General features: G+C 41.7%; 2 protein-coding genes and 1 pseudogene across 2 annotated transcripts; all 3 read right to left on the bottom strand.

The window, feature by feature from the left end:
• Nucleotides 1-3,902: 3,902 nt before the first annotated feature.
• Nucleotides 3,903-4,541, bottom strand: LOC137988958 (uncharacterized). Its single transcript, XM_068834887.1, has one exon. It carries the CDS (start codon nucleotides 4,539-4,541, stop codon nucleotides 3,903-3,905), a length of 639 nt encoding a protein of 212 aa, XP_068690988.1.
• A 57-nt stretch (nucleotides 4,542-4,598) lies between these two features.
• Nucleotides 4,599-6,228, bottom strand: LOC137988957 (uncharacterized). The gene is made up of 2 exons (XM_068834886.1): nucleotides 5,255-6,228; nucleotides 4,599-5,055 (listed from the first exon to the last, which is right to left on the bottom strand). Exons 1-2 carry the CDS (start codon nucleotides 6,226-6,228, stop codon nucleotides 4,599-4,601), a joined length of 1,431 nt encoding a protein of 476 aa, XP_068690987.1.
• Nucleotides 6,229-9,373: 3,145 nt separating this feature from the next.
• On the bottom strand, nucleotides 9,374-9,873 carry LOC137988956 (uncharacterized; annotated as a pseudogene).
• Between the last annotated feature and the right edge of the window lie 2,627 nt (nucleotides 9,874-12,500).

Below are 12,500 nucleotides of genomic sequence, written 5' to 3'. Positions count from 1 at the left end.
GAAGGGTGAACGATTTCCACACTCCCCTAGTTATTTTGTGAAAGCGAATAACTAACTTATTTACACAATGTTCAGTTCTCTTTGTAAAGTTTCTCCATTAACTGCTGCTACGCGTCTTGGCCTCGTAACCTGATTCATTGGTTGCGTTTCGTTAGTTGCTGTAGCTTCCGAATGCACCTTGACGTCGATAGGCACCAAATGCTGTACGACTCTTCTTAGATGAGACGGACGACCTGAATTGTTAGCAACTTTCACCACAGCCGCTCGGACATTACCATCCCTTCCAGGAATGAGCTCTTTGACCTTTGCTAGTTTCCAGCAAGCTCTACTTGTAGAATCGTTTTTCAACAAGACAATGTCTCCAATGGAAATACGTCGTTTGTTGCACCCTTTAGATCCGACTTGAGATCATTTCTTTCAACTCGATTACGTATTCTCGACGCCACTGATTGGTCAGTGGTTGAAGAACATGTCTATGATGACAGGACATCTTTGTGACTGATTTGTACTAACCACTTCACAGTGAGTAGCGTTCGGAGTTGATGTAATTTGTCTTCCATAGATCAAATCAGAAGGTGTTAAAGGGAAAGATATTGATTCGTTGTCATCGTACATGTACATAAGGGGTCTGGAATTGATAATGCCTTCGATCTCCACTAAAACAGTAGATAGTCCGTCAAAACTGAGAGTAGATCTCCCTAGGATCTTCTTCAAAGGTTTCTTGATGCTTCTCACAAGTCGTTCCCAGAATCCTCCCCACTACGAGGCCTTTTCGATAATAAAATTCCATGAAATTTGCTTGTTCACAAGGTATTGCCAAACTTCCTCTGCTTGGGCTACTTTTCGTATGTCTTGACATGAAGATCTGAAGGTCTTGGCGTTGTCGGAAGTTATGGTAGCCGGCAGTCCTCTTCAACTAGTGAATCTTTGGAAGGCAAGTAGGAACGATTCAACACTAAGGGCTCGTGTAAGTTCCACATGTACAGCTTGGGTGGATGCACATGTGAAGAGGCAGACATAGACCTTCTGTGATTCCTTGATTTCGTCTTCTGAATTCTTAATTTCAACATACAACGGTCCAGTAAAGTCGAGGCCAATATGTGAAAATGGCGGATCCTCGAAAACTCGGTTACTTGGCAGGTTGGGAGGATGTAAAGGGCTGTACGGCGTTCCATCGTGTTTGCGACAAATAACACAAGGGAATAACTAACTTATTTACACAATGTTCAGTTCTCTTTGTAAAGTTTCTCCATTAACTGCTGCTATGCGTCTTGGCCTCGTAACCTGATTCATTGGTTGTTTCGTTAGTTGCTGTAGCTTCCGAATGCACCTTGACGTCGATAGGCACCAAATGCTGTACGACTCTTCTTAGATGAGATGGACGACCTGAATTGTTAGCAACTTTCACCACAGCCGCTCGGACATTACCATCCCTTCCAGGAATGAGCTCTTTGACCGTTGCTAGTTTCCAGCAAGCTCTACTTGTAGAATCGTTTTTCAACAAGACAATGTCTCTAATGGAAATACGTCGTTTGTTGCACCCTTTAGATCCGACTTGAGATCATTTCTTTCAACTCGATTAGGTATTCTTGACGCCACTGATTGGTGAGTGGTTGAAGAACATGTCTATGATGACAGGACATCTTTGTGACTGATTTGCACTAACCACTTCACAGTGAGTAGCGTTCGGAGTTGATGTAATTTGTCTTCCATAGATCAAATCAGAAGGTGTTAAAGGGAAAGATATTGATTCGTTGTCATCGTACACGTACATAAGGAGTCTGGAATTGATAATGCCTTCGAGCTCCACTAAAACAGTAGATAGTTCGTCAAAACTGAGAGTAGATCTCCCTAGGATCTTCTTCAAAGGTTTCTTGATGCTTCTCACAAGTCGTTCCCAGAATCCTCCCCACCACGAGGCCTTTTCGATAATAAAATTCCATGAAATTTGCTTGTTCACAAGGTATTGCCAAACTTCCTCTGCTTGGGCTACTTTTCGTATGTCTTGACATGAAGATCTGAAGGTCTTGGTGTTGTCGGAAGTTATGGTAGCCGGCAGTCCTCTTCAACTAGTGAATCTTTGGAAGGCAAGTAGGAACGATTCAACACTAAGGGCTCGTGTAAGTTCCACATGTACAGCTTGGGTGGATGTGCATGTGAAGAGGCAGACATAGACCTTCTGTGATTCCTTGATTTCGTCTTCTGAATTCTTAATTTCAACATACAACGGTCCAGTAAAGTCGAGGCCAATATGTGAAAATGGCGGATCCTTGAAAACTCGGTTACTTGGCAGGTCGGGAGGATGTAAAGGGCTGTACGGCGTTCCATCGTGTTTGCGACAAATAACACAACTTCGGATGAATTTCTTCACTGCCTCACGTCCACACAGTTTCCAATAGCGTTCTCGTAGTGTCATTAACGTGTCTCATACCACTGTGTTTAACCGACTCGTGTGACTGCTTGATCAATAAACAGGTGAATTCGTGCTTCGCTGGTAGTAGAATGGGGTTCCTTGTGTTTACAGGTAACGGTGTGTTGTTCAGTCTCCCTTTACACTTGATAATGCCATCGTCTAAGAACAATCCACACTGTGTAACGTACGCTGGAGGGGCAGAGCTGTGATCCTTACTCAGAAGAAATGTGATTTCTTTGGAGAAGGCTGACTCTTGAACTGATCGGATCCACAGGTGTTTGGCTTCCTTCAAATCTGCTGCGTTTCATCTGATTCGTTCCTTCTCAGTATTCTTATGGTTAACTTGACAACCTTGACAACCAGAAGCAATTTCGTTAGGTTGTGAAATCGGTTGATATCGATTGTCTGGTCAATCTTCTTCTCTGACATGCTGGCTGAGGAATTCACTAGTGAGTGAACAGTAGCTCGTGGATGCTTTACAATTTCGGTGAGCGCGACTTCATCTTCGGACTGGGTCGTTCGATTCTCGGGCCATTCGGATTCGGGAAGGTACAAGAATTTTGGGCCTTTTCACCACGTTTCGCATGCTACAAGGGCTTTAGCTGTTAAACCACGTGAGGGCAAGTCAGCAGGATTTAGATGACCGGGACAGTGTCGCCATGAACCCTTGGAAGTTAAGCTGCGAATTTCCTCGACTTGGTGTTCCACGTACTGTTTCCAAACTCTTTGGTTCTTGATCCAGCATAAAGTTGTCATTGAGTCAGTGCAATAGATGGTTTTGTGAATTTCTCCAATCGATACCTTGAACTTGTCGACTAGCCGTGCGAGAGATAAAGTGCCTAAAAGTTCCAAACAGGGAATGGATTGCTTTGTCACGGGTGACACTTTCGATTTGAAGGCCGCTAATCTCACGTCAATACGACCATCATTGTAGCGAGAGTGCAAGAAGACAACTGCGGCGTAGGCGTGTTCGGAGGCGTCACTGAAGGCGCGCATTTGAATCTCAACAGGTCTTGCAGTGAAATTGCATCGCAGTATGCGCACGGTTTCGAAACATCTGATTTCGCCTAATAAGGAAGTCCATTTTTCAAGAAGCTTTCATAGAAGTGTTTTGTCCCAGTTGATCTTGTCAATGCAAAGTTCTTGAAACAGAATCTTCAGACCTATCGTAAATGGCATTAAGAATCCCATTGGATCAAAGATCTTCGCTGTGACCTTCAAAACGGACCTCTTGCCGAGCGGAAGTGACTTAGCATACGCGTGTAAACTGGAAAAATCGAAGAAAAGTTCGTTGCTGAGAGTGTTCCAATTTAGTCCTAACACCTTTACAACAAAGTCATCCTTAGTTGAAGGACTATCTAATCCAGTAGTTGTCTTAGCGTAAGACTGATCATCTTCAATTGTGACATCTGACTGTGATTTGCGTTTCGTAATTGAATCTTCTTGTGGCCCTTCAGACTTTGAAATCTCAGACATCACACTGGGTGAGTTAGAGCTCCATTTTCTGAGATATAATCCCCTGCAGCCATGATTCTCTTCGATTTGTGATAAATTTCCAAGGCCTTCTCATCGTCTCCTGCTCCAGAGAGTAAATCATCAACGTACAGTGATTTTTCGAGAAGCCTGCCATTTCCGGTTCACTTTGTTTGTACAAGCGCAAATGAGGAGCTATTGTTGCTCCAAGTATAGAAGGCAATGGTTGTAATCCAAACAAAAGGCGGTTGAATCGAAATTGCACGATTTTAAGTCTGTCTCGATCTGGGTCATCAAACCAAAGGAAGCGAAGCATGTTCCGGTCTTCTTCTTTTATGCTCACCATCAGAAAAGCCTTTTTTATGTCTGCCATGAGTCCTACTGGGTTGCTTCGAAAACTTGCCAACATGTCAAATATGTGCAGAATGTAATTATCGCCGCTCTCTAAACAATCATTTAGTGACAGTTCATCCTTAGATGATTTCGCTGACCCATCGTACACTCTGCGTACTTTAGTCGTTTCGCGATCTTTCCTGATAACTGCGTGGTGTGGCGAATAGTAAACTCGTCCTTTGTCAATGTTACTGTTTGATTCTTCTTCAGGAACTCTCTCAACGATTCCGGTCTGCTCTTGTTCTCGAATAAATTTTGTCATAGTCCCTCAATAAATCTGGATCCCTTTTCAACTTCAAATGCAGTGATCTCAGTCGGGTTACGCCCAATTGGTAACTATTGGTGGATGGTTGTAAATCCTCTTTCCATGGTAAGCAATCTCATACTTGTGACCATTGAAGTGGATTTCTGGCTTTCGTCTATCTGCATATAGTGATTTATCCTCTGGAATTATTCCAACACTCTCCGACTCCCAGAAATTCTCCAAGCTCTCGACTAATTCGTCATCTTGCTCCTCCAACATCGAACTGTCTCCACCAGAAATAATCAAATTAGAGGAAACAACACTGCTGGATGATTGATCGGACATTGGTCCGGATAACAACCACCCAAATTTGCTGTTGACTGCAGTCAGACCCTGATCGCCTTTGATGGAATCTCCAGACACAAAGTCCCAGTAATAATCGGAACCAATCAGGACATCAATTGATTCGGTGTTGTCGAAGTTGTCTGCCAATTCCAGGCCCTCTAAATGGACATAGTCAGCTACATTGACTCTGTTTGGCAAAGGAGAACAAATTACTGGAAAGTTCACTGCATACAGTTCTAATTTCTCGTTATTTCGTGTTTGTAAACAGTTTTATGATGTTACATTTCTGTTTCCGGTAACTCGTGTCCCCGAAGATGTTGATGTGCAGATTTTCAAAATTGACAGGCTTTAAATTTAGGCATGAAGTTACACTCGATGAGACATACGATCGCTGACTTCCGTTGTCGAAAAGCACACGTACAGGAATTGAATTTGATCTGTTGACTGCCATGCAACTTTCTGTCTGCAGAAGCACAGTTCCCTTGGTAGTAGTCTTCACAGTTGTAGTCGTAGTAACAGTTTCGTGTTCGTTCGGCGTTCTTTGTTGTTCCGTGAGCTTATCTATTCTTACGCAAATCGATTGGTGATGCTTTCCATCACAGTGTCGGCATCTCTTTGTTTTGAAGCAATTCTTCGCATCATGGCCAGTTTTCAGGCAAACAAAACATCCATTATTCCTCTGAAAAATGTCTCTTTGCTCTTTCGTTTGTTGAACCTTCATACAGGAGGCTGAGTAATGCTGCCCATTGCAATAAACGCATCGAATCTGGAATTCTTTGCCTTCCGTCGTAAATAGTGCATTTGCTGTAGGAATCGATTGTGAGGAATTCGAACCAGGGTTTGGCGGTTTTCGTAACGGGACTTCTTTTGTTTTGACAGCCTCACTGGCTTCACACGCTTCAACTTCTCCTTTGATTGTGTCCAACAACTCATCGATTTTCCATACTTCACTGGTAGATTTTCGTGCGATCTCCAGCCGTATTTCGTTGGGAAGTTTCGACATGATGATCGGAGTTAACAGACTGCCATACTTCTGGGACGACACTCCCAGAGAAGATAGTCCTCGCACATGTACACTTAATTTATCGTAGAGGAATCGAAGAGACGATGGACGATCAGTAAGGCAGGGTTGTAATTTTAGGACTTCTTCCATATGTGCGGAGATGATCTGTTGTGTTTTGCCAAATCGTTGCTCGAGTATTTCCAGCGCGGAATCGTAGTTGTCGCTTGATAAGGCAAGCCCTTGAAGGGCTTGGCTTGCACCACCTTCCAATAGCGATCTCAAATAGTTGAATTTGTCGATTTTCGAGAGACTTACGTTGTCATGTACTGCAGACTTGTACGAGTCCCAAAATCCCATCCAGGTCGTGACATCTCCACGAAAATTAGGGAGAACAAGCTTTGGTAGTTTGCTTTGACTTGACTTGTAGGAAACGACGGCGGCAAGCCTCCTGGTAGTGCTTGAATCAATCGTGTGAGTGGATTAGTCGTTTCTTGCATATAACCAGCATTCGGTTTAGAAACATCGCTTATTTTCTTCTGGCATGCGATAACCTTTTCCACATACTTCTCGATCTCCTTGGGAATTTCGTCCATGTTACACAATGATAAAACTTCTTGCTCGATGTCTGCGAGAGTCTTCAATTTTGTTTCCAGCAATCGACTTATGACCTCCAATTGTTGAACTTGTTTGTTAGAAGAAAACGTAAATGCTTCATCTTCTACGATGTCGGTTACCTTACTCTCGTTTTTTGTAACAATAGCACGTTGTGCTCCACGTATCGCTCACAATCATGTTAATCTTTCCTTTTTTTCTTCAGTTGTCATGATCGTCGTACTCGTGAAGGAGCTCAGTGCCCCACGTTGGGCGCCATATCATAATCCTCTGGAACTGTTGCCGTTAAACTAGTTTATTCATAACAATCACTTGTACATCATGTTGAAGAATCTCGCTCGATCGAAAAACATCGAAACTCTAATCAAAAACTACTGAAAAGCCGGATGTTATTACAAAACGCACGTGATCAAACCGGTTTAAAACAAGAATCTGTACAAACAAAACGCAGTGTCCACTGTCACTGATTAACTGAGTTATTAAGAAGGGTGAACGATTTCCACAATCAACCCCTTGAAATTCTGAATCCTGGCAGGGATTTGTTTGTATTAGTTCAGCATAGTCTGTTGATGTCAAATTGACGGTCGTCTGTGGAATGCGGACTGGCTGATTTTCGCAGTCGATTGGACCACCCCACTCTTCAGAGGGTGATGGTCCCTCCCAGTCTATACCATAGATGTCCAAGTTAACCTGTAGATCCAGATTAACATGTTACACAGACAACTCTCATCAAAATGAAACTGTATTCATTCCCCAAGGACTGGTAAAATTTAATTAGTCCATCATTAAATCATCAGTGTTTTCTATGTACGCTTCGCCCAGTGATGTGACTGCCCCTGTTGGGGCCTCTCAGGGGATGTGACAGCATGAAGAATGCAACATCAACATTTTCTCCTTTGTCCGACCTGACACGTGATGGCAATCCATACGTTAGACTTGATGTTACTGTGCGCGCAGTCAGTGTTCGTTTTTCTCTCCAGTTTTGTAAATATTGCTGGTCATTTTTACCTGAAGGGTCAGTGTGCCACAAAGCGAGTGGTCCATAAACCTGGTAACACCTTCTATGTATTGTACAAAGTTCAAGCGCTCGCAACAACACCCCAACTGGATTAACTCTATGCATTGCCTCCTGTATCCTGCTCTGCTGAATACGCAGCCCTCATGCTTGCAGAAAACCAGTCATGCACCTGTAGCCAGTGTTCGGGAGTTCTGTTAAAATGTTTCGCATAAGGTTATCAAGTGCCTGGTTGCTTATATCTGAATACGTTGACCGTGCCCTCAAGCCAAACTAGGAGAGTCGTCATTCTAATGTGTGAACACTAACACCCAATAGACTTGAAATGTCAACTACACTGAAGCAACGTTCCAACAGGAACTCAACTTGGTCTCTTGATATCAGATATCTCGGGCGACCTCGGTCTCCGAGGAAAATTCTTGGAGGTACAGGACTTTCTGAATATTGTGGACGATTGAGATGATCAGCAATTCAGTCGCAAGCTGTACCTATCAGGTGCACAACTTCCTCGCCAAGTTCGTATACATCGAAATAGTGAATAATCAAGCCATGTAGCAAATCCTGCCTCAAGATGTCGAATGACATCAAGTAGGATCACACTGATATTTATCAAAGCCTGAAGCTCCTCAGCCCATAAATGGCTTCAATCTGCCATTTCTCCCTGCTGTTCCGTTTGGCGGGAAACCTGTTGCCTCGTTTTCTTGTCTAGTCACCAGTCCACATCATGAAATTTGATGCAGCATGAGATTTAGAAAACCGCACATTGGCTGTTGTTTCCGAGATGACTTGCATCAACAAAATTCGTTTTCAACACAAAGTTACTCAAGCATAAAATTTGCTGCGTCATAACAAATTTGTTATGCGATTCAATTGATTTTGCCTCAAAATTTCAAGAGGACAGGAAATCGGAAACCTGCTCACTAGAATTCAAACAACAAATTAAGACTTGAATGTTGGCGGGAATAAACCCTGAAACCCACTCATTTGCAACACAACTCTAGCCGCCATGTTTTGTACATACTGCATTCTTTGTAACTGATATTTAGGCAGGCCATATAATAATGTATTACAATAATCTAGTTTCGATGTGACAACTGCATGAACAACAACTGCTGCTGATTCTTTTGTGAGGTACTTCCTAATTCTAGATAAGTTCCTGAGACGATGAAATGATGATCTACAGATGCTAGACACATTGCATGAAAAGACATGTGCTCATCAAGGATAAAACCAAGACTCCCAACCGACTGAGAGGCAGCCACGATCTCTTCACTAATACATAAGGACTGAAAGGATAGAGAGGGACGATGCTTTTAGTGGACAAATAGCAGAAATGCAGTTCTCGACCCTCGATTTAGTAGCATCGACATCCACCGATTTGAATGCAAAATATAACTGAGTATCATCGGCTTATAGACGATAATCCAAGCCATAACATCTTATCAATTTTGCAAGTGGCTCGGTATATAGAAGGTAGAATACAGGTCCCAGAACTGAACCTTGGGGGAACTCCCTTGGGGAATTCGTCTCATTGATGTTAACAAACTGCTCTCTTTGAGAAGATAAGAATTTAAACATTGTAGTACAGTTCCTTTGATGCCAAATGATTTCTTCAGTCGTGGCAGCAACAAGGTATGATTAAGGGTATCAAATGCTGCCAACAAATCCAATAAAACAAGGATAACATTCTCGCCCTAGTCCAATGACAGCATAATGTCGTTTGTAACAGTGAGAAGCGCAGTCTCAGTGCTGTGGAAAATCTTATACCCTGATTGAAGAGGCTCATGTAGATTATTTTATAGTCAATCAATCACTGTCTCTATCAATTTAGATTGGAACTTTTAATTTTACAGAGAGCGAAAGTTACTAAACTGCTCAAAATATGCATTTAATTTTCTTAAGAAGAGGTAATAGCCGTGCCTAAGTTCCCTGGGCAACGATCCAGATGACAATGACAAATTAATCACCCTTCTAAATACAGGAACAATACTGGAATAGCATTGCCGCATGATACTCACTGGAAGTGGATCCAGTGCGGATGTCTTAATAGTTGAACCCCTAATCAACCCTAAGACGTCTTCATCTGTTACTATTTCGAACTTGCTAAAGCATGATGACGTACACTCAAAATCCTTCATAGTGCGCTACTCCAGCTGCTCTTTCCTAACCAGCAACTCATCACGAATTCGCACAATCTTGGCACTAAAAAAATCAGCAAAGGCATTGGTGAGTTCTTGGTCACTGTTCACAGCCGGATATCTTTTGTCTATGTTCCTTTGCAGTAATTAATCAACTGTGCGAAAAAGAAGCTTGCTATCATGGACATTGTCCTGAATAACTGCTGAGTAATTCTGTTCTTTCGCCTTATAGAGCATAGCATTTGCAACATTGCACTATTCCGAATAATTCACCCTGTCAATTTCAAAACCAAACGCCATTTACGTTCAAGCCTTTGCCTCTTTCTCTTCATTAATGTTTGCTACTCCACGTTCTTCAACTCCTTTATTGTCTCCCTCTTTACTTTCTGTTATCTCATCTTCAGACCCGTCCTCATTTTTGCGATTCTTCTTGCTCTCTAGCAAGGCTCAAATAATGGATCCCATCTTTTTCCAAAAAGTGACCAAGTGCAGAGCTTTCAACAGGCGGGGAATGCTGAGGAAGAATGTGAAACATGGCATAGGCACCCAATGAAGACACTATTGTTAACTAATCAGATGCAGATTTGCAGCAGCTTGCAGAGTTAGCTGGCCACCATAGGTGCCGAGGAACCCCCTAGAAACAGTTCCAATGGAAAACCGTCAGTGTCACTCGGGTTTTGTTCCATATATTGGTTTCGTCTCGTATTGTCCTTTCTGAGCTAAATATGCCGATGCTTGCAAGGTGATGCGCTATTGTGCTGAACTGGCAATCTCCATTTCCATCGGAATTGAAGACGACATTATACTCCTGTGACGTGAATTCCTCATAGAAATCCTGTACAGTCATTGGTATATAAAATTTACTCATGACATTCTCACGTATCTCCTTTCCTGGCTGATGAATACTTAATGGTTAACTCTTTACTGGTCTCCTGTCTTTTATGGTTTTCTTTCTTAACTGTCTCACTTGTTATGTCTTGTACAGAAATTGAAGATGTAGCTTTACCGCCTGTTTCTAAATGTTGTAAAGTAATTCAAAAGCGGTAGTTTTTTATTTCCGTTTCAAGACCTGAGCAGTTGTATCAAAGCAACAATGGGGCACAGCTTTGCTGGTGCAACACAAAGCATAGCAAATCAAAACATTTGCGCAGACATTGCTTGCTTTTTTAGCATGTGAAAGGATCATGTCAAACTTCTTCCTCTTCTTTGCAGTATGAAGCTTGGCGGGGCTACCCTCCCTTACCCATCGTGCACCCAGTATGTGGTTGAGGACAGCGTTGGATTTTCTACTGTAGAAAACTTTGAGAGGGCATTTGCCTCCATAGATTCTTTGTCTTAAAGCTGTGATATTTCTTGAGTTGTTTTGCCCAGTGTACTCCACTTTTTCATAGGTGACCAAGGTCAAAGGCGGTTTTTTTTAAGGGCACAATATGACTGTGAGTGGTTTTGTCTACTTTGAATCACCTTCATTCAAACTCTTGCACAGTTTCTTCACCCATGTTTTAAGAGTGGATGCCTGTACAAATCAACAAATCCCTGGCAAACGATAAAAAAGAAATTTCGCTCTTACTCTCAAAGTAGAAAGAGTGATGTCTCCTGACATGTATGATATAGCTTGTTTGGGCAAATTTCATTTTATTTTCAAGAAAATTGCAAATTACTGAACACAGCCAAAAATTCTGTTTTGAGGGAGTGAATTTTGTCTTTTAGAAAGCTGAAGCACCAGTAATCAACAATAGCTCCCTTTATTTGTTACAAACAATTTATTGACTATAGTTCGGCCAAAGTTCAGAGCAATCAAGCCTTTCTACATTTTTCAAATAATTATATTATTGGTGCATGTATTTTGTGTCAGGAAAAGTGGTCCCATAGAAGATCCCCTAGCAAATGTACTTTGTCTCTAAATCTTTCGAAACTCTGCCTACCGGATGTTAACAGGAAGGTTTTTCAACTATGTAACAAATCTGTTTGTGTGTGATGCTTTAGGCTCCGAAAGTGTGTTGAAATTGAATTGCTTGTGATTTTGGTATCAAAACATGACAACATAGAGTCTGTGCTTGCTTTGTCTTAAAAAAAACATAACACCATTTTTAATAATAAGATTTACAATTAATGCTTACCTGTTTTGCATTTAAAATGGAATCTTCTAGGATCTCCTGGGAAGAATTGACCGTCAAATGTTATTGGGAAGGAATCAACACCAACCAAAAGTGTCTTTTTGTCTTTTTTTAAAATTTAATGATTTTGTTTTTTCTTATTCTTTCCAGTTATAATTGATTGACCGTCTTCTGTTGCTGGGGTCTGAGCATGACTTCATGTCATATTTTTAAACACCTGGTTAATAACCATTTCTTTATGATCAAAGATGATACCAACAGAATTTAACTACGGTTTAAATGACAGTTTCGTCAATACAGAGAGGTCGAAACAGGAATCTCTGCAGGATATCACCAATGTATTATCAAATACTTTGTTTTTGTCACCTTGCAAGAGGCAAAGTGGTGTCTGTGTTTCCGCTTATTTTGGTGTAACTGGTTTCAGTTTGATGCTCCTTCAATGCAATAGTTAGGGGCATGTGTGGTTCTGACATAAGAGATAGAAAGAAAGAAGGTCAGGTCATCCGGCTATCATCACGTTCAAAAGATATTTCTAATCTTCTGGCATCATACTTGTTTACTCGTCCAGAAAACGAGATAGACTGATAATGTTGCAACACAGTTTTTAAAATGCCAGCAGCTTTGGACAGCATGACCATATGTTCCCGTAATCATGGAAAGCCAGATTTAGGATGGATGAGGGAACAGAAAGAGAATACCACTTGCTCTGTGGATTTCCTAAATTGATTTGTTTCAGCTGCATCTCAC

The sequence above is a fragment of the Montipora foliosa genome, unplaced genomic scaffold (genome assembly GCF_036669935.1).
Source record: "Montipora foliosa isolate CH-2021 unplaced genomic scaffold, ASM3666993v2 scaffold_436, whole genome shotgun sequence".
Taxonomy (NCBI): domain Eukaryota; kingdom Metazoa; phylum Cnidaria; class Anthozoa; order Scleractinia; family Acroporidae; genus Montipora; species Montipora foliosa.
The sequence above is the reverse complement of the archived record's forward strand: the minus strand, read 5'-3'. Positions and strand labels throughout refer to the sequence as shown.